Here is a 27,781-nt window from a genome sequence, read left to right as displayed (position 1 = left end):
ATAAGCAACATATTTTAACTTAAAATTACCTTTTTGAGAATATCTCTGGTAATTTCTAGTAGAATCTGGTCAGTACTTCCTGAAGATCCTGTCTGTTTGGAGCCTCCCTGGGTGAGGAGCAAGGACTCAAAGAGGACTTTTGTTTGTTGAAGATCTTTGGAGATATCAACATTTTCATGTAATCCAAATACCTCAGGGTGTTGAGCAAATGGAAGTTTCTACCAGAATAGATTAAGCAAGCATCACATTTTCACTGGACACATTAATTCATAACGTAGACACATGCAAACCAAAAAGGGTTAAAAATCAACTAAACAAACAATAAAGGAATCAAACTTTTCTAATTTTCAATAATTATTAGCAACAAAAGATACTGAAAATTGATTGAAACCATAATACTTACCTAATCTTACACATTACCACAAAATTTTTCACTATTTGTTTTTTAGAAAAATCGCACTTAAATCTAACTCTATTTTCAAGTGATATCAGTTACCTTAATGAATTCAATGTAATCGTTATAGGTGCCTTTGGGAGGTGCAAAGTAGTTTCCACTGGGAGAAAACCTATAATGAGGGTTTTCAATTATGTGTGGATTATAAAAGTCAGCCAGCATGGTTAAGAGGAGACGTCTGTCCCAATCATCTGTCACTCTTCCTCCATAGTTACACTCCCCAGTCAGGTAAGAGATAGCTTCAAATGGAATTGTATCATATTCATTTATAAATAACTGAAACAAATGAAACATAAAACAAGAAAAACGGTCTTTCACTTCATTTCCATCTTAAGATGGCTTTAAATATCTATCTATATCTATCTATCTATCTATCTATCTATCTATCTATCTATCTATCTATCTATCTATCTAATCTATTATCTATCTATCATCTATCATCATCAGCTATCTATACACACAGAAGTGGGGTTGAAAGAATTATCACCATGGGTGACCTTTCAGGGGCCACAGGTCATAAAGGCCCACATCGCAGCACAAAAAAAGCAGAAATTATTAATACTCTGTTTGTGTCTAGTTGGGCAAGTTCACTTCCTAGCTTTGGTTTTCTTAAAAATAGGAATAATACCAACCTTACAGGGTTGCTGTGAGAATTAGAATTAGTATAAGTAATGTGCCTAGTTCAAAGTCTGAGTGAGTAGGGATTTACAGTGTTTATTTATTTATTTATTTATTTATTTATTTATTTATTTGGAGGGCACCTGCTGACCATCTGAATGTCTCACATTGTGAGTTCCCACCTCCCTTACAGCTAACGCCTAGGCCTCTGACCTGGGCTTGGCTCCTCAGATGCATCCATCCTAGACGGACTGGGGTTTGTGAAGCAAAGTAGGAACAGCAAAGAATTGTTTTCGATGACAACAGAGGGCCTGCAGTAGGCCAGAGTGTATGTGGCAAGTATGTGAGCTGCGGTGTCTAATATTCAAGAAGTGCAGAGGTGCTGCTCCCACCAGACACGGTGTGACTAGGATATGACTCTGCATGCCTTGGTTCTCCAGCCATCTTGGTGATTCTGTGACCTACCCAATATTCTTTCAATAAGTTCTTTTTCTACTTAAAGTAGACAGCCTGTTTCTGTTGACTGATAAAGCTAAATTGTAGATTTCACTGAGTGGAGGAGAAAAGCAGAAGATAGTGAGGACCTCTATAAAGTCAACACTGAGGAGGGCGCTAAACAGAAGACAGAAAGAACCAGGGTCCTTCATAACACTTTTGCTGAATCAACCAACTCCAGAGGCTGTCCTTCCTCTGCACTTTTTTAAAAATGTGAGATAAGTTTCATTACAGTTTGAATCAGGTTTTCCATTATTTGTAACAGAAAAAAAAATCCAGATGGAGACAGTACTTCTTATACCATAGTCATAATTATTATTACTACCTACCCATTTATTAGTGGTGTTGGGAGAACTGAATAAGTTATTCTAAGCAAAGGGCCTGACACACAGTAATTCTCCATTAGTGTTAGTTCCTTCCTAACTTTACCTGTAGTTGTCGAATACTGATGCGTAAGTCCGATTCATTAAATCCATACGGAATATTCCAACCAAGAGGACCAAATTTCTTTCTCTCTTGTACAAGGGCATGAAAAAAACAAACTCCAAAAAGCAACTTCTCCCATGCCTTTAATATAAAAATTATACAAGAAAAAAAATCCTGATCAGATTTCCTGTAGTTAAATGAGGGGAATCAGTGGTCTTTTTCATTGTAAGATTCTGTGATCATGCATCTCTTAAACCTTCTACTTAAAAAAGACGTGCTAAAATAATGTTTACTATAAAAAGTATTAATTTTACGACTTAATACCTCCAAAGCTAGACACACTGCAATAATATTAAAATTCATTAAAATGTAATAATTCTACCATTTACCAAAGTATTGGCTAGTAATACTTTGGTATTGTTCATAGATATTTATAACTTCAATACTTAAATACTATCTCATAGACTCACTGGCATATGCTTGAGATTGCAAGTGCAGGAGACTAATTATTATGATACAAATAAATACCAATATGTAGTTTCTGATTTTGTGACTTTCCATTTGGAGATCATTTTGGAAACCACTGTTTATTTACTCTGTGGCATCTTCATATGTGTGATATGTATGTCACATGGGCCTCTCACTAAGCCTGTGTCAGTGCTCTGGAGGATAGCCTCCCATCCCTTTGAAATCCCCCCAAGTAAATTTCAAGTATGCTACACAGCTTGTATTTTAAGTTAGACCATATCAAACATAGCTCCAAATACAGTAAAAAATTCATCCAGCTATTTTCATGTGATGCAATAGTGGAAATTGTTTCTATAACATTAAAATGAAAGTATACCATGGCTTAACTGAATAGCTGTATTCTTGAAATGCTGTACATAAATCAAAGCATATTTTACATATACTGGATGAATGCTGTGGTGATATATTTAATAGGGGAAAACCTTTTGTCAATGAGAGTAATAAACTAATTTAGGTATATTTTCCACATATTTTCACATAATGAGTTTCTTAAGGAGGTGCTAATTTCTCTACATTTTTGGCCTGTGCTTGTGAGCCAAGAAGGCTGCTGTGGTATCAGAGAATATCAGGAACAGAATACAGAAAGGTGCATATTTAGGATGAGATGCTGTCAGCCTAAGATGAGTATGAACACACAAAGAACTGCTTTCTACAGCTGTGGCTGAGATTAGATATGGACTGAAGAGATGTGATAAAGGGATATCAGAGGAATTTGCTCCAGTCCTGCTATCTAGAATGTTTTTTTGAGAAAACTAACCTATATATTCTAAAAACATTCTTAAATATTATTAGTAAATCTTTTTCTGAAGGCAGCATTTCCCCCTGCCCCATATGTGTTTTTTCCAACTGATTTATGAATTACATTTCCAGGGTACATTCTGCAACTGACCCAAGGGGGCAGCAGGCTGATATCATCATCTACCTACAGATGATATCATCAACCCAGCATCAGTGGGGTCTGTCTTTTGGTTTGTTTTCTATGATGTGCTGCTGGTTTGTGTTGACTCATGCCCATTCCTTAGCAATGCATGTAAAGATTTTCACAGTCTTGTCCCTGTATTCCTTCCCACTCTTATTTCCTACCAGTCAAGCCAAAATAAGCTATTTGTCGCTCTTTCAACAGCTGTCATAATTCTGTGCCTTTAGGCATACTTTTTGTGCCTACTTCAAATGTCACTTCCTCCAAGAAGCTTTCTCCAACAGCCAAGAAGAGTTAATTGCACAAAAGCAGGAAGAGACAGAGTGACCTGGGTACCAAATTCCACCTCTAACACTTGTGAGCTATACGACTTTGACTTTGATTTGCCTGAGTTTATGATAATGCCTATATTACAAGGTGAGAAGACGTGTATATTTAAACTACCTGGAACCTGCTGGTGTTCAATGAATGCTTGTTTCCCATCTCCCCTCCTTTCTTTGTCTTCTCGTAGTTCGAAATAAAATCACGGCAGTGGTTCCCAACCTACTTAACATTTGAATTTCCTTTGATATTGTTTATTTGTACCAGCTCTTGAGCTCTACTTTGGACTTATTGAATCAGAATCTCCAGGAGTGGGCCACTGACATCTGTAACTTCAACAAGCCGCCAGGTTTATGGGTATTATGGTTAAGCTTGCCTTGCATATATTTCTCTTGACTAGAATGTAAGTTCCATGAAGACAGGGATTTTTATATGTTTATGTATTTCACATGTTTATATGTTCATCACCATATTACCAGTTCCTAGAAGACTGCCTTACACCTAATATGTTCAAGAAATATTTATTGGATGGATGGATGGAAATATAGAAATGTATCCCTGCCCTTAAGGGGCACACAGCTGAATACAGAGATAGACATATAAACTGACAAATAACTAATATATTATCATTGCCAGATAATTCAAATGCCCAAGATTTCAATTTACCTGTGACTATAAAGATCATATTTACTTTTAATAGCCAAATTATGATAGTTCAAATTATTGCTGGCCCAATGGTCATACATTAGCCTTATCAAAGGGCATCCCAACTATTTCTAGGAGCCTCCAAGGAGTTTCATATGTGTCTACCAAAAACAGTCAGCTATAGAAGCCTTAGGCAATGGATCACAAGGTGTGCTTCCAGGACCATCAATCAATACCAGCATGACCTAGAAATGTAGAGGAACTGTAAATTTTTAAGCCCTACCCCAGACCAGCAGAGTTAGAAATCCTGGCCGTGGGGCCCCGCCAGATGAATGTGATGCACACTGAGAACCACTGTCAAAGGGCAGCCACACTCTCTTTCTTCTCTTACCTCAGCTCCCCCTTTTTTAAATCCCTACCTGAGGATATTTTTTCCATTGCTTTTCAGAGAGAGTAGAAGAGAGAGAGAGAGGCATTGATGTGAGAGAAATACATTGATTGGTTGCCTCCCGCAAGCCTCAGACTGGGGCCAGGGATCGGGCCTGCAAATGACAGGAATCAAACCCACAACCCTTCAGTCCGAGGGCCGATGCTTTAACCACTGAGCAAAACCAGTTAGGGCTCTGCTTGTGTTTAGAATCTTTAAAATTTTCCGTTCTCTGCTTCTGGCTCTCTCCTAATTGCAGAAGCTCAGACCCTGGGTAGGTATCAGACACCACGCCTTCTCCATTCTACTAATCTCTCTTCATAGCTAAAACCACAATGCATCTCTTTTGCTCTCAGAGTTACAAACGAAATCATCGTTCAGACTTAAGGAACACAGAAAGTATCATTAAGTAGAAAGAAACTAGCTTGCTTCCAAATAATTCAATCCTTCATCTTCAGTATCATTCTTTTTCTAGCTCCAATAGGCAAATATAAATAGCATGCATGTGACGGAGGGGAGGGCAGGGGATTTTCCCCTAATACTGATGTTTTCTTCCATGTGGAGAAACCTCAATCAGTGTAACACTCCTGAATTTTCTCCTTCCTTGTACTCATTGCAGGAGAGGGGAGTGACCTATGTGATCAGTAAATTTAGAAAAAGTTAACCAGATATGCTTTGCTCAGCTTCTCCCTTTTCTCTCTGAGAAGTGAGCTTTCTGTAGGAAGGGTTTTTCCTCTCTTCCTCTGGGTGGATAAATCTGCTTAATTCTGGGTTCAGGATTATGAAGCCCATTTGTTCACAGACATAAACTACATTGTCCAACCTGGTCTAAATCAGTAATTAAGGTTATAATTTGGTTCCCATGTATTTATACATTTTCCTGTTTCTTAAATGGTAAGAAAAGGAGTACTACATATAGGGACTCCTAAAGTCCCCAAAACCATGTGCAAAACTGTTTTACGTGGATACATTGAAAAGCATTATTAATATGTCAAACATTATTGCTAGATTTTAAGTTCCATGAAGGCAGATTTTTTTTTGGGGGGGGGGGGCTGTCTATTTTATTCTCATTGTTTTGTATCTGGTACATAGGATGGTACCTAACACACATATTTATTGAATGAATAAATGATGTGAACATAGACAGCTATTCTTGGGTCTTAATCAAATACATTATTGGGCTTTGGTTTACAAACTAAGATACATTCATTTATTCAACAAATATTTGTCTACTGCTTGGGAAACAGAACACAAACTATCGGGAATAAAATAAACAAGATAGGTACAATTTCTGTCTTCTTAGGAAATGCCTAAAGTTGAACATTATTAAATAAAATATCTACATTTCTATATTTTATCATTATAAAAATATATTTTCAAAGTTCCAGAGGCTTAATATTACCAGCTCCTTTCCTGGGCATCCAGTAAAAAACTGATGATCAGAAACCGGATCAGTGAGATATGACTGGAGGAGGTTTAGCCGAAGACCGGTGGGAGGTTCATTAGTCATTTTTACTCCGTTCTGTAGAATTGTTACTGGGAACTAAGACAAAATAAACAGAGAGCATTACTCAAGATAACCAGCTTGAGTCCTAAAAATGCATACACCAGTGGGTTAAAAATAGGCATAACAGAGGACTCCAGAAATGTTCTTTTTTTTAAAAAAAAACCCTCTTAATGTTAAGCATTTAAAGCTTGGTTAAGATACACAACGTAACAGATAATTAAATAAATGTACTGAACTCCATAGGAAATAAACATACTTTTGGAGATGGGTAACTTGTCAGCCAAAGCCTAAAGGATGAGGAACAGACTTCAGGGGTAAAATCTTCACATATTTTTTCCAATGTGGGCATCCAGGAGACAGCAAGGTGGCAATTCTGTAGGCAAACCCAAGTTCCTTCTTCTACTGCTGCTTTAATCATTTTTGCTGCAATTGGTCCTTGTCCCTGTCCCAGGGAAATAGCTTGAAATTTATTTCCAGTCATAGCTTTATCATTTGCAAATTTCAGCAAGCCTATGAGGGCACAAAAAAATGGTTTCACTGCTTACTCTAAAATTATAAAATACGCCTTATGTTTCAGTAACAGGTATTTAATGGGACAATTCTAGTTACCTTTCCCTATAAATATCAGATTTACTGACTTAGAGTCATATAAAAAAATGGACATTAAGTACAATGATTCATTTATATGCCCTTTAAAGTTGACAGTATAAACACTTACTGGCCATGGGATCTGCTCCTGGGGAGAGCACAAAAATTAAAGGAATGGTGCAATTTGAATCCAAGTAACTCTTTGTCAAATCAAACGGCGGAGGCTCTACAAATTTTTTCCCCAGTTTGTCAGTTACATAATTTGTTATAGCTGGGGTTATCTGTTAAAGAGAGAAGAGATATGATCTTTAATTCTTATTTCACATAACAATTTTGATTATTACTGAAAAGAAACAAAGAGTAAAATGTGAATTTAATGGCCATGGAAAGCACGCAGCGTATCATAGACAATGAGTAATTTCCCTAGAACATAAAAGTGTCTATAAATTGATGCGACAAGATTAACAATCCAAAAGAAAAATGGGCAAAGAAGATGAACAGTTTATAGAAAATGAAATAGAAATGGATCTTAAACATATGAAAAGATGTTCAACCTCTTTCAATATAGCAGAGACTGTAAACTGTCCCCTTTATTGTCTCCTTCTGGAAATAGAACCCCAAATTTTCCCAGCCTTTCTTGCAGTTAGATGTGGTGATGTACTAAGTTTTGGCCAGAAGGATACAAGTAGAAATTATGAGTGGAGCTTCCAGATCATATTTTTAAGAGGAAGCTCTTTGTCTTCAACACTCTTTCTCTTCAACAGAGGTGGTGCTCATGAGCCAGCCTCAATCTTGCTGATGAGGATCACATTCTAGGGGCCTTCTCTAGCATGAGAGAAGGAACCTGAATCTCTGATTGATCTCAAGACCAGAGCTGGCCTGCCAGCCCTCAAGCATTTGCTCTGGGCTGTTTGGAGAGAGATAAATTAATTTCTATTTAATTTAAGCTATTGTATTTTAGGTCTCTTTGTTATGGCAGCTTTGTCTATGCCCTAATACTCATAAAATACAAATTATAAGTGCACTTAGATACCATTTCACCTATCAGATTGTTATATAAATGGGACAAAGATAGCCGCTGTGTATTCACTCCTAGATTGTTTATTTCTTCACAGCAGGCTGAGACCTGTTAGCTCAAAAGCTCACTAGCACCAAACTCACATTTTTACATATTTAGTTGTTTTAAACATAGCCCAAATAATCAGATTTTTAGCCATTTAGAGCCTGCCTAAATGTTGGGCTGCACTGAACATCTATTAGTCATAGATAAATAAGATAAGCCCTAAGACATTAAGACCCCAACAGTCTGCTGCCCTTCAGAGCTCTGATCCAGAGACTCCCAGCCACCAGTGCTGCTGGGCAACATCACCTAGACACCATATGAGCCCCCTCTCCCTAGGGAGTTTCCTTGCTCTCCTCCCCTTAAAGTAGTGACCCCCCCCCACTACTCCAGAACCTTTTGAAAGACTCCTGATGTTAGAGACTTCTCCCTCCCCAACATGCAAATCTGTCAAAGCATCATCTAGTGAAGACCTCATGGTCTTATCTTTTTCCTTGATCAGCCTTCAAATTCCTCTTTCTTTAATAGCTTCCCATGAGCAAGAATGAAGTCTTTTTTATTCTTTTACCATTAATGCCATGTACAGTGTTTACCCAGTGCGGGAGACGCTGCGGACACAGAGACCTTGCTTCCAGTAAGGCCCCAGCAGGGCCACACTTCAGCAGCGGAGCTAAATTACCCACCGAGGGAAGGTCATTCTCTGCGCCTGCCCAGCCAGCCTTCAAACGTGGAAAGGAGAGGAGAGGTCTGAACTTAAGTCATTTAGCTGCGTGACCACAGGGGCTGGCAAACCCTTTCCTACAGAGTGCTGGGCAGCAGACGCTCTGTGCGCCTGGGGCCTCGGACCATGTCTGCTGTGTGCTCCTCCTCCTCCTCCTCTTCTTCCTCCTCCTCCTCCTTCTTCCTCCTCCTCCTCCTCCTTCCTCCTCCTTCTCCCTTCTCCCTCCTCTTCCTCCTCTCCCTCCTCTTCCTCCTCCTCCTCCTCTTCCTCCCCCTCCTCTTCTTCCTCCTCCTCCTCTTCTTCCTCCTCCTCCTCTTCTTCCTCCTCCTTCTTCTTCCTCTTCTATTTTAGAAACAACCCTTTAAGGTGTAAAAGCCATTCTGAGCTCATGGGCTGGAAAAATTAGGTCATGGGCTGGATGTAGCCCACGGTGTTTTTGCTGACCCTGAACTAGACCCTAAACTATCAGAACAAAATTCAACCACCTTTAAAGGAGGATAACAGTTCAAGTCATCGAAAATGTCCACTATCCAGTGAGGTGCTTCTGAGCATGCCAGGAAGCAGTAAACTAATCCTAAATGCAAGAGTAAAATCACTGAATAGAAACAGATCCAGAAATGACGGAATTAGCAGTCAAAGCTTTAAAAAACTGTTATTGTAACTGTGTTCAAGTATTTAATGGAAAACATGAACAGAATGAAAAGGGAAATAGAATATGTGTGTGTGTGTGTGTGTGTGTGTGTGTGAACTTTCTAGAGGTAAAGCATCTAGCTGAAACAAAAAATTAATTGGATGGGATTAACAACAGATGAGATGCTTTACAAAAGAAGAAATCAGCAAACTTAAAGATAACAATAGAAACTATCCAAACTGAAGCACAGTGATAGAAAAGATTTAAAAATAATCAGCAGAGTATCAGTCACCTATGGTATAATATCAAGCAGTCTAGTGTGTGTGTGTGTGTGTATGTGTGTGTGTGTGTATATATGTATATATATATATATATACATATATACACACACATATATATACATATATATATATACATCCATATATACATATATATATATATATATATACACATCCATATATATATATATCTCTCCTCACCTGAGGATATCTTTTCTGAGAGTGGAAGGGGGAGAGAGAGACACCTATGTGAGACAGACACACCGATCGGTTGCCTCCTGCATGCACTCCGATCCAGGCCAGGGATGGAGCCTGCAACCGAGGAACATGTTCTTGTCTGGAATTGAAACCAGGACCCTTCAGTCCTCAGGCCGACACTCTAACCACTGAGCAAAACTGGCTAGGGCTCTAATGTATATTTAATTGGAATAATGGGTGGGGTGGCTAAAAATATTTGAAAAAATAATGGTCAAATTTTCACCAAGCTGAAAAAAACTGTAAGCCTATAGATCCAAGGAGCTCCATGAACCCTTTTGAGCATAACTTTAACTTTAAACCTAGTACTTCAAAAATGGCAAATTATCTGGTTCCAAATGGAACACATTTGTCCTTTACCTTATCGGGTCTTAAGCAACGAAGAATTATTATTTTCTGTAGTTCATTTAGCCTCTGATCCATTGGTGCTGGAAATTTAACATTGTGTGGCTCTTTACTGTCATACAGCTCCCGCCATTCAAATATATATTCACAAAAATGCGTCCTAATGGAAAAAAGCTTAATAGTTATTCTTTCATTGGAAAAAATTTAAAGAGAGATTGTTGGGCAAGGAGATGAATCAAGATAGCTACAGAACCATTTAACAGTCACTAGATTACAAACTGACCCATCACTATTCAGTGCTAAATCACCAAGTTTAAACAGTTACCTGAGTCCTTGGAAGGCAGGAAATTCACTAACACGACAAATTTCCTCCCAGCTTTTATCCTGTAGCCACGTTGGATCAGGATTTTTCTCAGCACTCTTAAGACTTACTCCTCCAGTTAAAAGAAACATAAGTTCCTGGTAGTCGATCTCTTTCTTTGCCCTGTATTCCCAAAGTAAGGACTGCTATGAGTTGTTAACTTTAAAATTGAATAAATGTCTGCCTCTATAACTTGGATAAAATAAACAGAAGTGGCTTCTCCACTATGAACAACTAGAACACTGAAGAAAATGAATGAAACAATTGTTTTTGGAAATTATACAATAGCCAATATAGGACGGAGGTCCCTAAAAAAAGGGAGACAAATAAGGTGGTTCTTATGATTGCCTCAGCTATCTGCCTGGAGGCACTTCCAGACCACAGAGCAGGGAGGAAACCAAGATCTGAGCTTGGTAGTACTGCTGAGCCAAAGAGATCTCTGTCAGAGTTAAGAAAGGCTGAGGTGACTGGAAATTGTGGGCAGAATACCGGAGAGGAGAGAGAGGCATCAAAAAGGAGCTCTAGAAGACTGCCTAGGTTTACTAAATTCTAAACTGTGTGGGAGTAGGTAAAACTCCAGGATGCCTGGCAAAGAATATCTGGGGAGCTGTAAACTGAGTAGCTACCAGAGCTCACACAGAACTAGAAATGAGTTTTTGCCAACTAGAGTTGTTTAGTGGAGATATCAGAGGGATCACACCTTAGTAGTGAAGGTAACCTAACCTTAGAATAAAGTCTATTCTAAAACTGCCCTAAGAAAGTGAAAAACAAGCCTTGAAAAGAACAAACTAATCCAGTAGTAATTTAATTACCTGAAAAAGTAAAGTCTAATGTTCTTCAAAGGAATGCAAAAAACTCAGCATTTACCAGTGTAAAATTCACAACATCCATAAGCAGAAAAAAAATCAGTCAATAGATACAGACATAGAAGTGATAGCGATGATACAACAGGCAGACAAAAATGTTAAAAGAGCTATTATAAATATGCTGAAGGAGTTAAAATAAAACATAAAAATAAAAGAGTGAGAAATAAGCAATATAAAAAATAACCAAATTAATTTCTAGAGATAAAAACCACAAAAATACAAAAAATATATTCACTGATCCCTCCACCCCCGCCTCAGTTGTACAGAACTTGAAAGGATTCATTATCAGTAGATCTACACTATAAGCATATTAAACAAAATTTCAGGTAGGTGGAAATCTGGATCTACATAAAAAAATTAAAAGTTCCAGAAATGATAACTATATGAGTAAACATACAAGGCTTTCCCCCGCCCTTTTTATTTAAGTCTCTTTAAAAGATAATTGACTATTTAAAGCAAAATAACAATGTGCTGTGGGATTTATAACACATGTACAAGTAAAATGTATGACATTATATGTATAGTTTCACCTAAAGATAGACTGTGAAAAATTAAAAAGTATACTATAACTTTAAAGAAATCACTGAAAGAATAAAACAAAAACTATAGCCAGTAAATCATCAAAAGAGATAAAATAAAATAATAAAAAATATCCAGTTAAAAGAAAAGCAGAAAATGAGGAAATATGGAACAAACAACAGATGAGCAAAGCAGTAAATAAATTGTAAAATGATAGGTTTAAACATAACTCTATTATCTCATTGGATGCAAATGGTCTAAACAATTTCACTAAAGTTAGTGATTATCATATTAGATAAAACAAGCAAGACCTAACTAAAAGCTGTCTACAGAAATATGGTTTAAGTATATAAAGACACAAATAGGTTAAAAGCATGGAAAAATATATAAACCATGCTAACAGTATTCAAATAAAGCTGGAGAGGCTATAATAATATCATACAAAATAGATTTCAGAGCAAAGAGTATTACCAGGGATATAAAAAAAATGGGCACGTCGATTCATTAAGAGAATATGACAGTCCTAAACATTCATACATCCAATAACAGAGGATCAAAACACAAAGCAATATTGACTGATGGAACTACAAGGAGAAATCTCTGTAGAGATTCTAAACCTCTCTCAATAACTGATTAAACAAGTAGACAGAAAGTCAGTAAGGCTATAGAAGATATATAGACCAGCTTGACCTACTTGCCTTTTATAGAAATTCCACCTAAGAATAGCAAAATACACATGCTTTGCAAGAGTACATACAAAACTCACAAAGAGGCCACATTCTGGGTCTCATTCATAAAATTTCTAGAATAGGAAAAACGATGGAGATAGCAGATTAGTGGTTACCTGGGATTGGGAGTAGGAACAGGAACTGACTAAATTGGCACAAGGAAACTTTCAGATGATGGAAATGATAAAAAACTGGATATTAGTGATGCCTGCACAATTGTATAAATGTACTAAAAATCATCTAACAGTATTCTTATGGGTAAATTTCATGATATGTCAATTATACCTAATAAAGCTGGGGGAAAAAGAATAAAGGAGGTCTCTACTGAATAACTCCTATTTATATTAACAGAAAAGGTTTCAAAAGAGCATTTACAGTGTGTTACCATTATGAAAAAAAAGGAAAATAAGAGAAATACTTATATTTTCTTATTTTTACAATAATTTAAGCTGAGAATTAAATGAATGGATTTAGTTACAGACTAGGTGCAGCTAGGAAGAGAATTAATGAGTAAGGAGAATAAAGATTTGGGAGGCAAAGGGACAGAAGACATAGATGAGAGGGTAAAAGACACAGGGAATCCATGAGAAAGCCTAAGATGTGTAACTAGAAAGGGAAAAGAGAATGAAGAATAAACAATATTTGAAAAAATTATGACTAGTTTTCAAAGCAGCTGATAACAATCAGATCCCCTATGAGTCCCACACAGATTACTCCCCGCCAAAGAAAACTTCAACCCATTATCAGAAGTTTGTATGGTGGTTACCTCTGGTGAGTAGGCAAAGGCTAGTAGAGATTGGGAAAGAACACAAAGGGAGCTTTTGGGATGCTGGTAATATCTATTTCTTGGTCTGGGTGATAATTACATGAATTTGCTCACTGTAGTAATTCATCAAGCTGACCCTTACGCTTTGATTATTTTTCTGTAAGTATGTTATACTTCCATTTAAAAGAGTATTAAAATAGAGCACATCTGGGCACATAATACTAAGACCTCTAAAAACTAAGGAAAATACAATCTTAAAAACAGCCTAAGCTAAAAGGCACCTTATTTTCAGAGGAAGAGCCATTCAAAATAATGGAAGCTAGAAGACAATAAATAGTTTCAAAGCACTGAAAGAAAATTCTAAACTTAGCAAAATACCCTTCAAGAATAATTCCCTTAAAAAATAAAGATTTTTTTATACAAAAAAGAGCAAAGAGTATTTTTGACCAACAATCATAATGAAGTACTAAATGAAGACTAAATGAAATACTAAAGAGTGTTTTTCAGGTAGAAAAGGCAAATTCCATAAGAAAATTTAAAAATAAATAAAGGAATGAATAGGAACAAAAGGGTAAATATGTGGGTAATTTTAAATAAAGATTCAGTATATAGAAAAACATATCGTATAGAGTTTAAAATACAGAGAATATGGAAACACATGGCAACAATCGCAAATCAAACAGAAGGGGTAAAGGGAGATAAAATGTTCTAAATCTTTCTATATCTGGGAAGAGGGTAAAAGTAGTGAATACAATTGGACTTTGGGATTTTGAGAATGCACATTGTCATTTCTATGTCAGTAAAATTACTAAAAGAAGAGAAAAGAGGGTACAACTATAAAAATAAAAGAGAAGGAGAAATTAAAAATTAACTTTATAAAATGATAGGAAAGAGAATTCTGGTTTCTGGTCTGGCATGTAAGGAGCTTGGAAGTTATCACTCCTGTCTTCACAACAAGAAAAACAGATGAACAAACTGAAAATTAGCAACTCTTCTCAAATCCCTTAGAGGACTGAGGTCATAGGACAAACTGCTATCCCCAAAATTGGAAAGACAGACAGGAAGACACAGAGAATCACAAATTATTGAAGCAGGAACCTTCATGAGAACCACTTACCTGAATAGGGAAACTTAAACTGTAATTTACAAATTACTAGAGGCTCAGTGTGGACAAATTAGAGAGTTAAAACTCTAGGCCAGGCCAGTTGTAGGATGACCTCTGCACTTTTGTAAGTTCTACCTCCAGGAGCCCTGACAGGTTATATAGTGAAGATCAGAGAAAACCCCCCACTGCTTCTGGCAGCAAGAGGAAAGCACAGTCATTTTGAAATATGCCCAGAGCATTCTCTTCTTCTTAACAAAGCCTTCCCTTAAGAGAAACTATTTTACAAGAGCCCCAGGAGAGGGTTCCACCGTAGAGGATTCCCTCAAGGCTTCTACATATGGGGGAAAGAAATATCCAACTCCAGCCCCAGTAGGTTTCCACATAGGGGGAGGGAAATATCCAACTATAGCCCTCTCTAAGCTTCCTGTCTGACTTAAGAGGTAAAAATACAAGAAGAACTTGTCAAGATCATAGCTGAGAAGCACAGGCTCACTAAAAAACTGAGACCAACTTGTAGTACTATAGAACACTCTTCCTTCCCCCATACATTACCACCACATCAATAGGGATCGGGAATACAGCAAAAAGAAATGCATTATTTTAAAATATATACTTTTAAATAAGTTCTCAGAATAATAACTTATTTAAAAGAAAGTCTCTAGGGAAACCAAAAGACAACAGGGAGGCAAAAACAAAGGATACCAGAGGAAACTTTAGTCTCTGACACCTACAGCTAGAGCAAACAGTAACCACAGCCTAACTCCTAGTTAGATTAATATAAAATATCTATAATAGGCCTATTTGCCTCAGTTTCTTTTACCCAGCACAACATATCTGGCTTTCAACAAAAAATTAAAATGACAAAAAACACAGTTTGAATGAACAGAGTAAGCCTCAGAACCAGACTCACATATGTGAGAGATGTTGGAATTATCAAACTGGGAATTTAAAACAACTGTGATTAATATGCTGAGAGCCCTTATGGAAAAGTGGACCACATTCAAGAACAGATGGGTAATGCAAGTAGAGAGAGGGAAACTCTAAGAAAGAAAGAAAAGGAAATGCTAGAAATCAAAAATATTGTAAAAGAAATAAAGAGTTCCTTTAATGGGCCAATCAATAGACTAGATGTGGCCCAGAAAAGAATCCATGAGCTTGGAGAAATTTCAATAGAAACTTTCAAAACTGAAATGCAAAGAATCAAAAGAATGAAAAAGAACAAAATATCCAAAATTGGGGACAATTACAAAAGGTGTACTATATAGCAAGTTCTTGAGCAATGTTCTATTCAACGTTGTTTCCTTATAACTTTAATGCGGTGCTGTAGGAACTTATTTATATTAGCCTACAGTAAAATCAGTTTTGTTGTATGTCACTTTACTTAAAGTCACAAAATTTATCAACAACATTGAGAACTTTCTGTACACATAATGGGAACCCCAGAAGGAGACGAAAGAGAAAGAAACAAAAGAAATATTTAAAGTAATAATGACAGAATTTTCCAAAATTAATGGTAGACACCAAATCACAGATCCAGGAAGCTCAGAGGACACCAAGCAGAATAAATACCAAAAAATCTAGCCCTAACCTGTTTTGCTCAGTGGTTAGAGCGTTGGGCCATGGACTGAAGAGTTCTGGGTTCGATTTTGGCCAAGGGCACGTACCTCAGTTGCAGGCTCGATCCTCAGCACCCTGGGGTCTGTGTGGGAGGCAACCAATCGATGTGTCTCTCTCACATCGATGTTTCTCTCTCTCTCCCTCCCACTCTCTCTGAAAAGCGATGGAAAAAATATCCTCAAGTGAGGATTAAAAATATATATATATCTATACTTAGGCATACAAAGACAAAGAGAAATTCTTGAAAGAAGACAGAAGAGGAAACAAAACCACCTTACCTATAGAAGAGCAAGAATAAGAATTATAATAAACTTTTCTTCAGGTAATGCAAACAAGATAGGAGAAGAATAAAATGTTGAAAAAGTTGAAAGGAAGAAGCTACCAACTTACAATTCTGTATATAATTAAACTATCCCTGAAAAATGAAGGAGAAACAAAAAATTTTCTCACACAAAAATTGAGGGATTTGTCACCAGTAGGCCAGCTTTGCAAGATATATTAAAAGAAATTCTTCAGAAAGAAGGAAAACTACATAGGTCAGAAAGTAAGGTTTACATAAAAAAGGAAGAGCATTAGAGAAGAAATAAATGAAAGTAAAGTCTTATTTTTTTATTCTTAATTGATATAACAGTTTATTGAAAATAATAATAATAGCAACAATGTATTCCATGATGGAATATAACTTGTGTATAAGTTAAAAGAATGACATGAATATTTTAAAGGACAGGAGGGAGAAATTGAGAGAGCTCTGTTATAAGGTCATTGCACTGTCCAGGTAGTGGTATAATGTTATTTGAAAGAGGACTTGGATTAGTTGTAAATGTATATGATGAATTCAGGGGCAACCACTAAAAAAAGTTTTAAAATACATACATTTGTATGCTCAGAAAGGAGAAAAAAATGGAATCATACAAAATGCTCATTTAAAACCAGAAAAAGCAGAAAAAGACAAAAACAACAACAAAGAACAAAAGCCATAAATAAAAATGAATAAACAATATGGTAGATATTAGTCCATCAATATCAGTGATCACTTTGTTTCTTTATTTTTATTTTTATTTTTTAAAATACATCTTTACTGATTTCAGAGAAAGGAAGGGAGAGGGAGAGAGAGAGAAAAACATCAATGATGAGAGAGTCATTGATTGAGCCTACAACCTGGGCATGTGTCCTGACCAGGAATCGAACCCCGATCACCTGGATCCCAGGTCAACGCTCAACCGCTGAGCCATTCCTGGCCAGGCTCAGTGATCACTTTAAATGTCAGTGGTTTCAATATACCAAATAAAAGACAGAGACTGTCAGACTAAAAAAAAAAATCCAACTATATGTTGTCTACAAGAAGACCACTTTAACTATAAAAACACAAATATATTAAAAGAAAAGGGATGAAGAAAGATATACCATGTTAACACTAATCAAAAAAAGGTGGAATGGCTATATTGAGACAAAGAAGTATTCAGGCCAAGGAAAAGTATCAGGGATAAGGAAGGCCATTATATAATGATGAAGGGGTCAATTTTCCAAAATAAACAACAGCCATTATTATGTATATGCCTAACAATACAGTGTCAAAATACATGAGACAAAGCCTGCCAGAACTATAAGAAGAAATAGATTAATTCACTATTGTATTTGGAGATTTCAACACCTGTCTATCAGTAATGTACAGATCCAGCAGCAGAAAATCAGTGAAGACATATTTGAACTAAATAGCACCATTAATCAATTGAATATAATTGGCATCTATAGAAAACTTTACCAAACAACATCAGAATACACATTCTTCTCAACCTTACATGCAACATTCACCAAGATGGGTGACATTCTGGGCCATGAAACATACCATGACAAACTTAAAAGAAGAGAAATCATACAAAGAATGCTTTCAGACTACAGTGGAATTAAACTCAATAAGAGAGAGAGCTGGAAAACCCCAAAATACTTGGCAATTAAACAACACACTTCTAAATAACATGTGAGTGAAAGAAGTTTCAAGAAAAATCTAAAAATTTTTGAATGAGAACACAACTTATCCAAATTTGTGAGATGCAGCAAAAGCAATGATAAGAGGGAAATTTATAGCATTGAATACATTTATTAGAAAAGAAGACATAAAATCAATCAGCTAGGTTTCCACCTTAGGACAATTTAAAAGAAGAGCAGATTAAATTCAAAGTAGAAGTGAAGAAATAATAAAAATCAGAGCAGAAATCAATGATATTAAAAAATTAATAGAAAAATCAATGAAACCAAAAGCCAGTTCTTTGAAAAAATCAATAAAATTGATAAAACTCTAGCTAGTTTAACTAAGAAAAAAGAGAGAAGACATAAATCACAAATATTAGAAATGAAATCACTACTGATTTCATTGACATTAAAAAGATAATAAAGGGCCCGGCCGGGCATGGCTCAGCCGTTGAGCGTCGACCTAGGATCCAGGCGATTGGGGTTTGATTCCCAGTCAGGGCACATGCCTGGGTTGCAGGCTCAATCCCCAGTCGGGGGTGTGCAGGAGGCAGCCAATCAATGACTCTCTCGTCATTGATGTTTCTCTCTCTCTCTCTCTCTCCTTTCTTCTCTCTGAAATCAATACAGATATATTTTTTAAAAAAAGATAATAAAGGAATATGATGAATAACCCTGTGCCCACAAATTTGATAACCTAATTGAAATGCATCAATTCATTGGAAGATACAATCTGTTAAAATTCACACAAGGAGCAATAGATAATCTGAATATAACTTGTTATTAGTCTGCTTGTGTTGCTTTAACAAAACACCACAGCCTGGGTTGTTTAAATAACAGAAATTTATTTTCTCACAGTTCTGGAGGCTGATTTGGTTTCTGGTGAGGCCTTCTTTCCTGACTTATCGATAGCCATCTTCTCATTGTATCTTAACATGGCATTTTGTTCCTGCTCATGGAGAGAGAGAGCGAGCTCTGGTGTCTCTCCCTCTATTTTTTTAAAGGACATTAATCCTAACAGATTAGGGCCACACCCTTATGACTTGATCTGATCTGAATTACTTCCTTAGAAGCCTCATCCCTAAATACAGCCACACTGGGGGCTAGGGCTTCAACATATGAAATTGAAGAAGACCCAAATATTTAATTTATAGCAGACCTATATCTATTCAAGAAATTGAATCAATAATTAACAACCTTTCAAAACAGAAAGCACCATGCTAAGATGGGTTCTAGAGAATGCTGTCAATCATTTAGGAAGAAGTTATACCAATTGCTTGCAATCTCTTCCAGAAAATAGCAGAAAGAATATTTCTTAAATCATTCTATGGTATTATCCTAATACCAAATGAGACAAAGGCATTATGAGAAAACTACAGACTAATCTCTCTCATAAAGATATATTCAAAAACCTTCAATAAAATATGAGCAAATTGAATGCAATAATGCATAAAAAGAATAATATTCCACAACTGAGTTGGATTTATCTCAAGTATGCAAGGCTAGTTCAGCATTCAAAAATCAGTAATGTATAATGTAATCTATTACATCAACAAGCTAAAGAAGACAAATCACATGATTACATCAGTAGATTCAGAAAAAGCATCTGATCAAATCCAATACACTTTCATGATAAAAATTTTCAGCAAACTAGGAATAGAGGGGAACTTTCTCAACTTTATAAAGAAAGAACATCTGCAAAAAAACCCCCACAACACACAAAAAAACTATAGCTAACATCATACTTAAACAGGAGAAACTGGATCTCCCTCTAAGATCAGGAACAAGACAGGACGTTCCCTCTCACCACCTCTTTTCAACATCATACTAGAAGTCCCAGCTAGTGCAATAAGATATGAAAAAGAAATAAAAGGTGGATAGATTAGAAAGGAGAAAACAAAACTGTCTTTGTTCAGAGATGACATGATTGTCTGGGTAGAAAATCCAAAATAATTGATTAAAAATTCCTGGGACTAATACGTGATTATAGCAAGGTTGCATGATACAATGTTAATGTACAAAAGTTAGTCATTTTCCCATATGTCAGCAACAAACAAGTGGAATTTGAAATTAAAAAATACAGTACCATTTGTAGTAGCACCCCAAAAATAAAATATTTAGGTATAAATCTAACAAATTATGTACAAGAGCTATATGAGGAAAATTACAAAACTGTGATGAAAGAAATAAAAAAGGAATTAAGTAAGAGGAGAGATATTCCATCTTTGTGTATAGTAAGACTCCATGTCAAGGTGTGTCAGTTCTTCCCAAATTGATCTATATAGATTCAGTGCAATCCCAATCAAAACCCCAGCAACCTATCTTGTGTATATAGACAAACTGATTCTAAGTGATCTAAATTTAAAAAATCAAATAAACATAAAAACACCCATACTATTGTAGAGAAATACACAAGTAAAATCATGAATTAAGCAGAGCAGCCATCTTTATTGATTAGATATTTCAGGCAGGTTTTTAAAACAAAGAAAAAGCAAGTAACTTACAGTAGAAGGTTGGCACACAATAAAAAGGAAAACAACAGCTTGTCCTTCTCAAATAGTGATCGGCATATATTACAATATAAGTTGTATGTGAAGTGGTCATTTAAATATCGTAGGCGCTTTTCCAAGATTTTGGATTTGTTACTAAAAGGTTAAGAAAAGGAAAATATATTTAGTCAAGCAAAACTAAGATAAGAGTAAGTAAAATATGAATTAACATGTAAGTTGTTTTTATTTTACGAGTATCCGCTGTTTAAAATATGAAACTACACACACACACACACACACACACACACACGAGTGTGTGTAAAACTGGTGAAATCTGAATAAGGTCTCTGGACTGTACCAATGTGAATTTCCTGGTTGTGATATTGTACTATAGTTATGCAAGATGTTACCATTGGAGAAACAAGGTAAAGGGTATAGGGACCTCACTGTACAGTTTTTGTGTGTGCAACTTGTAAATCTTTAGGTAAAAAACAGGGTATAATTCTGTGAGAAAATGAAATATGGTTTATGCCATCTTTCTATTTTCAAAATTCTAAATGTCATATTGTACTCCAAAATGACTGAAATCAATTAATTTTAAAAAATGCACACTTATTGAATCTTTATTAGTGTGAGAGTCTATGCTGGGTGTGGAACTGTCTGAGATAAAGAATTATAAAACATTTACCTACCCCAAAGAAGCCTAAAATCCAGGTCAAGATCTATACTTTTTTTAAAACCTCACTGGAAGAATTTTTTTCCCATTGCTTTCAGAGAGAGTGGAAGAGGGGGAGAGAGAGACAGAGAAAGAGACAGAGTGACAGAGAGAAAGATGTGAGAGAGACACACTTATTGGTTGCCTTCCACAAGGGCCCACACCAGGTCAGGGATCAAGCCAGCAACTGAAGTATGTGCCCTTGACCAGAACTGAACCGTCAGTCCTCAGTCCCATACTGAGCAAAACCAGCTAGCGCAATATCTATACATTTAAAAATATATATATGGACAAATGTGGTTACTTCTGAGTGGGGTTATAATTGATATTTATTTCCTTCTTTATACTCTTATATGCTTAAAAAAATTTGCAATAAGCATACATTGCTTTCATTTTTTAGTTAAAATTTTTTCAGTAATACTTATGGGAATATAAGATAATACATACATTCTGGAAAAGTTCAGCAATTACTTAAAAAACTAAATAAGCAACTACCACATAATTCAGAAATTGCATTCTTAGGCATTTGTCTCCGAGAAATGAAAATTCATGTTCACACAAAAACCTATACATGCATGTTTATGGCAGTTTTATTTGTAATAGCCCCAAACTGGAAATAACCCAGATGTCCTTCAATAGGTGAATGATTAAACAATCTGTAGTATATCAACATCATGAAATACTTCTCAGCAATAAAAAGGAGCAAACTATTGACATATGCAACCACCTGAATGAATCCCCAGAGAATTATGCTGTGTGAAAAAAGCCAATCTCCCCAAAGTACATACTGTATGATTCTATTTATATAACATCCTGGAAATGACAAAATTATAGAAATGGAAAACAGATTAGTGGTTGCCAAGGGTTAAGAAGAGTGTGGGATGGTAGGGAAGAGGGTATGGCTGTAAAAGGAAAACATGGGGATCCTTGTAGTGATGGAGGCGTCATACATTTTGATTATACAGTTTTTTGTGTGTACTACTTCAATATCAACATCAACATTCTGGTTGTGATGTTGTACTATAGGCTTACATGATGTCACCATTGGGGAAACTGGGTAAAGATTACTCAGGAGCCCTGGCAGGTATGCTCAGTGGTTATAGCATTGGCCCACACACCAAAGGATGGCGGGTTCAATTCCTGGTCAAGGACACATAACTGGGTTGCAGGTTCAGTCCCCAGTCCCAGGCAGGGTAGGTGTGGGAGGCAACCAACTGATGTGTCTCTCTCATATCAATGTTTTTCTCTCTCTCCCCGTCTCTCTGTAAAAAAAAGGAAAAAATATCCTCAGGTGAGGATTAAAAAGAAAAAAAAGAATACACAGGATAGCTGTACTATTACTTATAATAGCATGTGAGTCTACATTTATCTCAAAATTAAAATTTTAATTAAAAAAATGTAATACTTGGGTCCCTGTGAATGGGATGGAAGCGTAGGGGGTGGTGACACTTCTTTGGGCAGACCTTTTAGTACAGGATTTATTTTGGAGTTAAATTAATGGTTTATGTGCTCAATATATAATAAAATTAAAATCAACAACAAAAATAAAATAAGAATGAGGAAAACACTCTGAAATGAAATACAAAAATAAACAAATGAACCACCTGTATTTCACATGAATGACATCACCACACTGAGAGGGAAAAAGCTAACCCAAGTAACTTTTGAATATATATATGTGTGTGCGTCTCTAAAAACAAAATGACTAAGTTTCTGTGTGGACATATGCATTAAATTCTCTTCAGTGTACACCCAAGAATTGATGGATTTGTTGCAATTCCTGGATCATCTGGCAGATCTATGTTTAATATTTTGAAGAACTTCCAGAATGTTTGCAAAGTGGTTGCACTGTTTTTACCATCTCACCAGCTGTGTGGGAGGGTTCTGATGCCTCCACATCCTCATCAATACTTGTTATTGGCAGTTATGTCAGTTCCTCAGTTTGAATTTCTTCCATCATGTGGGTTGTATAAATTCAAATTCCAAATTCCAACTGGGAAAGCTCAGGGATTTCACTCACTCAGGAGATTGTTCTACCAAGAGCCCATGTACAACACACGTGGTAGGCTCCGACCAGATACTTAAAAAAGAGGGGAAAAGGGGACTGAAGCTAATCCCTCTGTGCCTAAATCTTGTGTAGAAGGGAAACAAAACTTAAAAGAGAAAGGCTTGCTCTTTCCTCCTTCCTTTCTTTCACTTTTCCATATTTATAAATGTTCTATAATGAATATTATCTATTATACAGATAATAAGAAAAAAAATGGAAAGGATGGTGAAAATTCAACCTAGAGAGTGTGGCTGAAGTTAGAGAAAGTTTACCTGTCATGAATAGAGTTGATATAAAGGTTCACAAACCAGGTAAGAGAGTACTGGTACATAGGATCAATGTTAGCCAGGTCTGCAATGCTAAAGAATAATACTGAGGAATGTTTAGCAATAGGTCTATAGCCTTCTCGAGACTCTGCTATTTTGAGTTCTGTTTTTTCTGCAATCTAGAAGAGAAAAATCAAAATCAAGAAATAGAAAATGTATTTTAATGATATATTCTTCATATAATGAAGTTTATATTTTTTAAAATACCCAATTAACTCAATGACAAAATTATAGAAGCACAGTTTACAAGAAAGGGTTTTATTTATGCTAAAAACTAGTAAGGAAGGGAGGGAGGGAGGGACTATGGAGGGTGGGAAGAGAAAGACCACAGGTTTACAGATTAAAGTTGTGAGTACTCACCAACCATCTCTGCCTTATTTGAGAAATACTACAGCTGTCAATCTTTGCTTATTTTTTGCCTGAATCTTACATGTGTCTACTACAGTCATTCACCCTCTTTTGTTTTAATAGGTCAGAGATAGAGAGGGGGAGGGAGAGAGAGCGAGAGAGAGAGCAAGTGTGCACAAGTGTGTATTTAAGGTGTCAAGGCGTGAACCAGAACCCAGCAGAAAGTGTGGCAGAGTAGGTACTCAGAAATATTTGTTGGCTGATGGTTTTATACATTATGAATACCTTTTGTCAAGTAGCTTCTGATATGTTTAACTTTTCTAGACTAATAGCGGTGTAGATATTCAACTCCAAAAGAAAAACATTTCTCCAAGATAACAGCCCTTCAACTGAAAACTCAATCTGATGGGTTAATATTCTGCATGAAAAATGTGTAGAGCACTTCTCCGACCCACTTTCCCTTCTCTGGAAATGCTAGCCACAGACTCTGCTGAGTAAGTGTGCCTATGCAGTCATGTTTATACTGATGATCCCATCTGTTGCGGATCCAATCAGGCGGTAGGAATAGAACCGACCCAAGATAAGCTAATCAATTTTCTCCCCAAATATTCCACCCTCTAAGAGCCTCAGAAAATGAAATCAGGTGGTACTAGCCATCAGTGCTAAAAGATAATGGAACGAGAGTTGGTTTCTATGGGCCAGATAAATGTAGGAAGAAACAGATACAAATGTTTTACAGAAGAAATTGGTCTTCAAGTAAATTAGAGAAGGGTAACACAACCTTAGAGAGAGGGGAAGAGACAAAGAGCACAGAAACTCAGTGCTTTCCATTTATTCCTGAAGCCTATACATATTTTGTATAATTGGGAAAATAAAATATCCCCTTGCATCTTTTTAATTTGAGTTAATTTGAGTGGGTTTCTGTTTCTTGCAAACTTTCCCTAAAATTATACAGTATTAACCACAATTAAAAGTAAGTTTTAAACCTCAATTTTGACTATAAAAAAGTAAAACAAAGTTATCAACAATGGAAATTAATGACATTTTACATAAGAAAGCATAATCTTAGTATTCCCATTTAAACCTCTGTCATTTAAGCCTTAATTTTTTTCAGCTATCAGGAGACCCAGCCAGAAAGAAATTATGATTTATTAAATTTCTTTCTCTTTATAAGATAAAATACTAGAACCAATAAATACTCTATCTCCTTTCCTCTTTGAGTCTGAACAGGAAATAAGGTGATAAATTTTTCCTATCCTTTCTCCCCTTTGAAAAAAACAATGTGTTGAGGAGACAATGAGAAGTTGGTTCTGCTCTGATGGACAGGGAAGGAGGGGAGACATAGAATACCTCATCCATGGTTCCTAGATGGGGAGCTTCCATATGATATTACTCTAAGATACTACTACTTTGGCTATTCTAAAATAAAAAACAAACAAGCAAGCACCCCCCCCCCCAAAAGCAGTAATAAAGAAAAACAGTACACCTGAACAGAAAGTCCTTACTATCATATTCACACAAAACTAAACCCATTCCAAGGGAAAGTGTGTCTGAGCCTTTTAAAAAGTCCTGTGCTCCAGAGCTGGGGTACATGTGGTGCAGCACAGCAGAAAGATGCTGAGCAATTAGTGCAATTTCTATTTAGGTTTTTAAAATTTTTTAATTACCCTAATATTAAAATGTATTTAATTCATTGGGTAGACTAAGGCAGACTGAAAGTTCTGAAAATCTATAAAGTTAGCCTACAGAAGTCATTCTGTAATATCATTTTATTGTGTGAACTTGGGCTTCAACTACTTTTCCTGGGCCCTAGTTTTCTCAACTATGAAATGCAAAAGATAACTGATAGCTAAGGCTTCTCACACCTGTAACATTGTAGGATTCTATTAAAATCATATATGATATGAAAATACCATTTGGCTGAGATAGATGAAATTTGGAATAAATACATTATTGGCTGTGGACCACTTGTCTTCCTTCCTTCACCCGCCACTCCCAACTCTTATGCCTCTCTCCCTGACAAACAAATGACTAGGCAATGTCAGAAAGGCATACTTATTAGTTCCTAGAACCACTTAATATCCAATTAACCAGCAATTAACTCCACACATCTTAAGTTTCAACCAGAAACAGAGGCAAGCCAAATTCTCAGACTCAGTTTTTAGGTGACAGTCAATTAATTTGGATGAACCTGACTAGCTTGCCTTACCTATGCAATAGTAAATATATATATATATATATATATATTTAAAACTTTCATTCTAAATTTATTTCTCTCTGTAAGTCACTATACAGATCAGACCAGGTTCTGAATAATTCAACAGTAAGAGACATTCTATTATGAGTTTAAAATTAGTTTCTATGTTTTGGTATTTTTATGAATTTTTTTCTTTCCCAGTAAGCCTAGTAGAGCACTTTCTTAAGGCACTGGGAGCAAACTGTTAAGAATCAAAAGATTTCTAGGATCCTTTTTTCACCTGCTGTTTCTTTGTTATCTCATTGGACATTATTTTAGCAGAGTCTAAGACTTTAATGGCACTTTCATCTTCTAAAATGTTCCCTTCTGAAGATGATAATGTTTCCAAAATTTTTTTCTCTATATCTTTTAGTTGTTTCTTATTAGCTGCAGACTGAAGAATGAGAACATTTCTTTCCTCTTCTAATTCAGGTCTAAAAGATAAAAACATTTAGTCTAGATTTGTAGTATTTTATCTAAATTCATATCTAAATATTAGATATCACAATATCATAGACATTTAAATAATTTTGTAGACATGTAACACAAACTAAGATGATTAATCCCTTAATCTAACCTAAGGAAAAATTATTTCCATTCAAGTAATAAATAATTTGAGAAATTCAAGCAAAAAGCATTAATTATATATGTGTAAAATCTGGCAATAGCATGTACTGTGGTAAGTCTAAGAATACAGTAAGTTTTATCCATGTGGCTTAGCTGGCTATGTGACAATAAGAACTGGAGAAGAAACTTGGAGTATGAAACTTCTTATTTATTCCTTGGCTTTGTCATATTCAGTCTCATTCTCATTGTTTCTTCTACAATAGCAGACATAGAAAGGATGACTGTACAACTGGCTCTTCAAGTAAAAGACAAAATTACCACGTAACATCTTAACAAAGATGGTATGAAACTTTAAAATAACTTAATTCACCGTGTTATAGAATGTTATGACATGGTTCTCTCTTGGATACTATGTAAGTGAGATTGAAATACTGGAAGTAACAAAAGTACCTCATGGTTACATATTTTCATTTGCACATTTGATGTCATATAATAGACTATTTGATAATATTATATTAAGCCTTAAGTGAAATCAAAGATTTCTTGCAGGAAGCAATTCTTTACCAGTAGCCAGTCCAGGTATATTTTTTCTCATTTAAAAAATAACATATGCTATTAATAAAAAATACATAAATTATGAAGAAAACAATAATAATTACCCATAATCTTGACATCTGAGGGGATGATTACAGTTAATATTCTGGTGTATTCCTTCTCAATCTTTTTTTTTTGTATATGTATTGACATTTTTTGTATTTGTGCATTAACTTTTGCTTTTACACAATATTACCCATACTGTATATAGTTTAGTATCTTGCTTTTTTGTTCTTATCCTAAGTATTTTCTTATTAACATCCTGTATATGTCTTTGAACACATTTCTGATTTTGTCCATAGCATACTTTT

The 27,781-nt window shown here is 35.8% G+C and overlaps 1 protein-coding gene across 1 annotated transcript in view; it reads right to left on the bottom strand.

Annotated features, from left to right (window-relative positions):
- DNAH12 (dynein axonemal heavy chain 12) overlaps positions 1-27,781 on the bottom strand; it is a 160,522-nt gene that overhangs the window by 12,560 nt on the left and 120,181 nt on the right. The window contains exons 60-70 of the mRNA XM_081160004.1: positions 26,551-26,743; positions 23,672-23,844; positions 20,653-20,793; positions 10,544-10,702; positions 10,234-10,378; positions 7,059-7,209; positions 6,597-6,850; positions 6,236-6,376; positions 1,997-2,134; positions 497-730; positions 30-218 (exon numbers count right to left, since the gene is read on the bottom strand). Coding sequence (XP_081016130.1) covers positions 30-218; positions 497-730; positions 1,997-2,134; positions 6,236-6,376; positions 6,597-6,850; positions 7,059-7,209; positions 10,234-10,378; positions 10,544-10,702; positions 20,653-20,793; positions 23,672-23,844; positions 26,551-26,743 — 1,918 coding nt within the window. The remainder of the gene's footprint in view (positions 1-29; positions 219-496; positions 731-1,996; positions 2,135-6,235; positions 6,377-6,596; positions 6,851-7,058; positions 7,210-10,233; positions 10,379-10,543; positions 10,703-20,652; positions 20,794-23,671; positions 23,845-26,550; positions 26,744-27,781) is intronic.

The sequence above is a fragment of the Miniopterus schreibersii genome, assembly GCF_964146895.1.
Source record: "Miniopterus schreibersii genome assembly, chromosome: 15".
NCBI lineage: Eukaryota > Metazoa > Chordata > Mammalia > Chiroptera > Miniopteridae > Miniopterus > Miniopterus schreibersii.
This window is presented reverse-complemented; position numbering and strand designations above follow the sequence as displayed.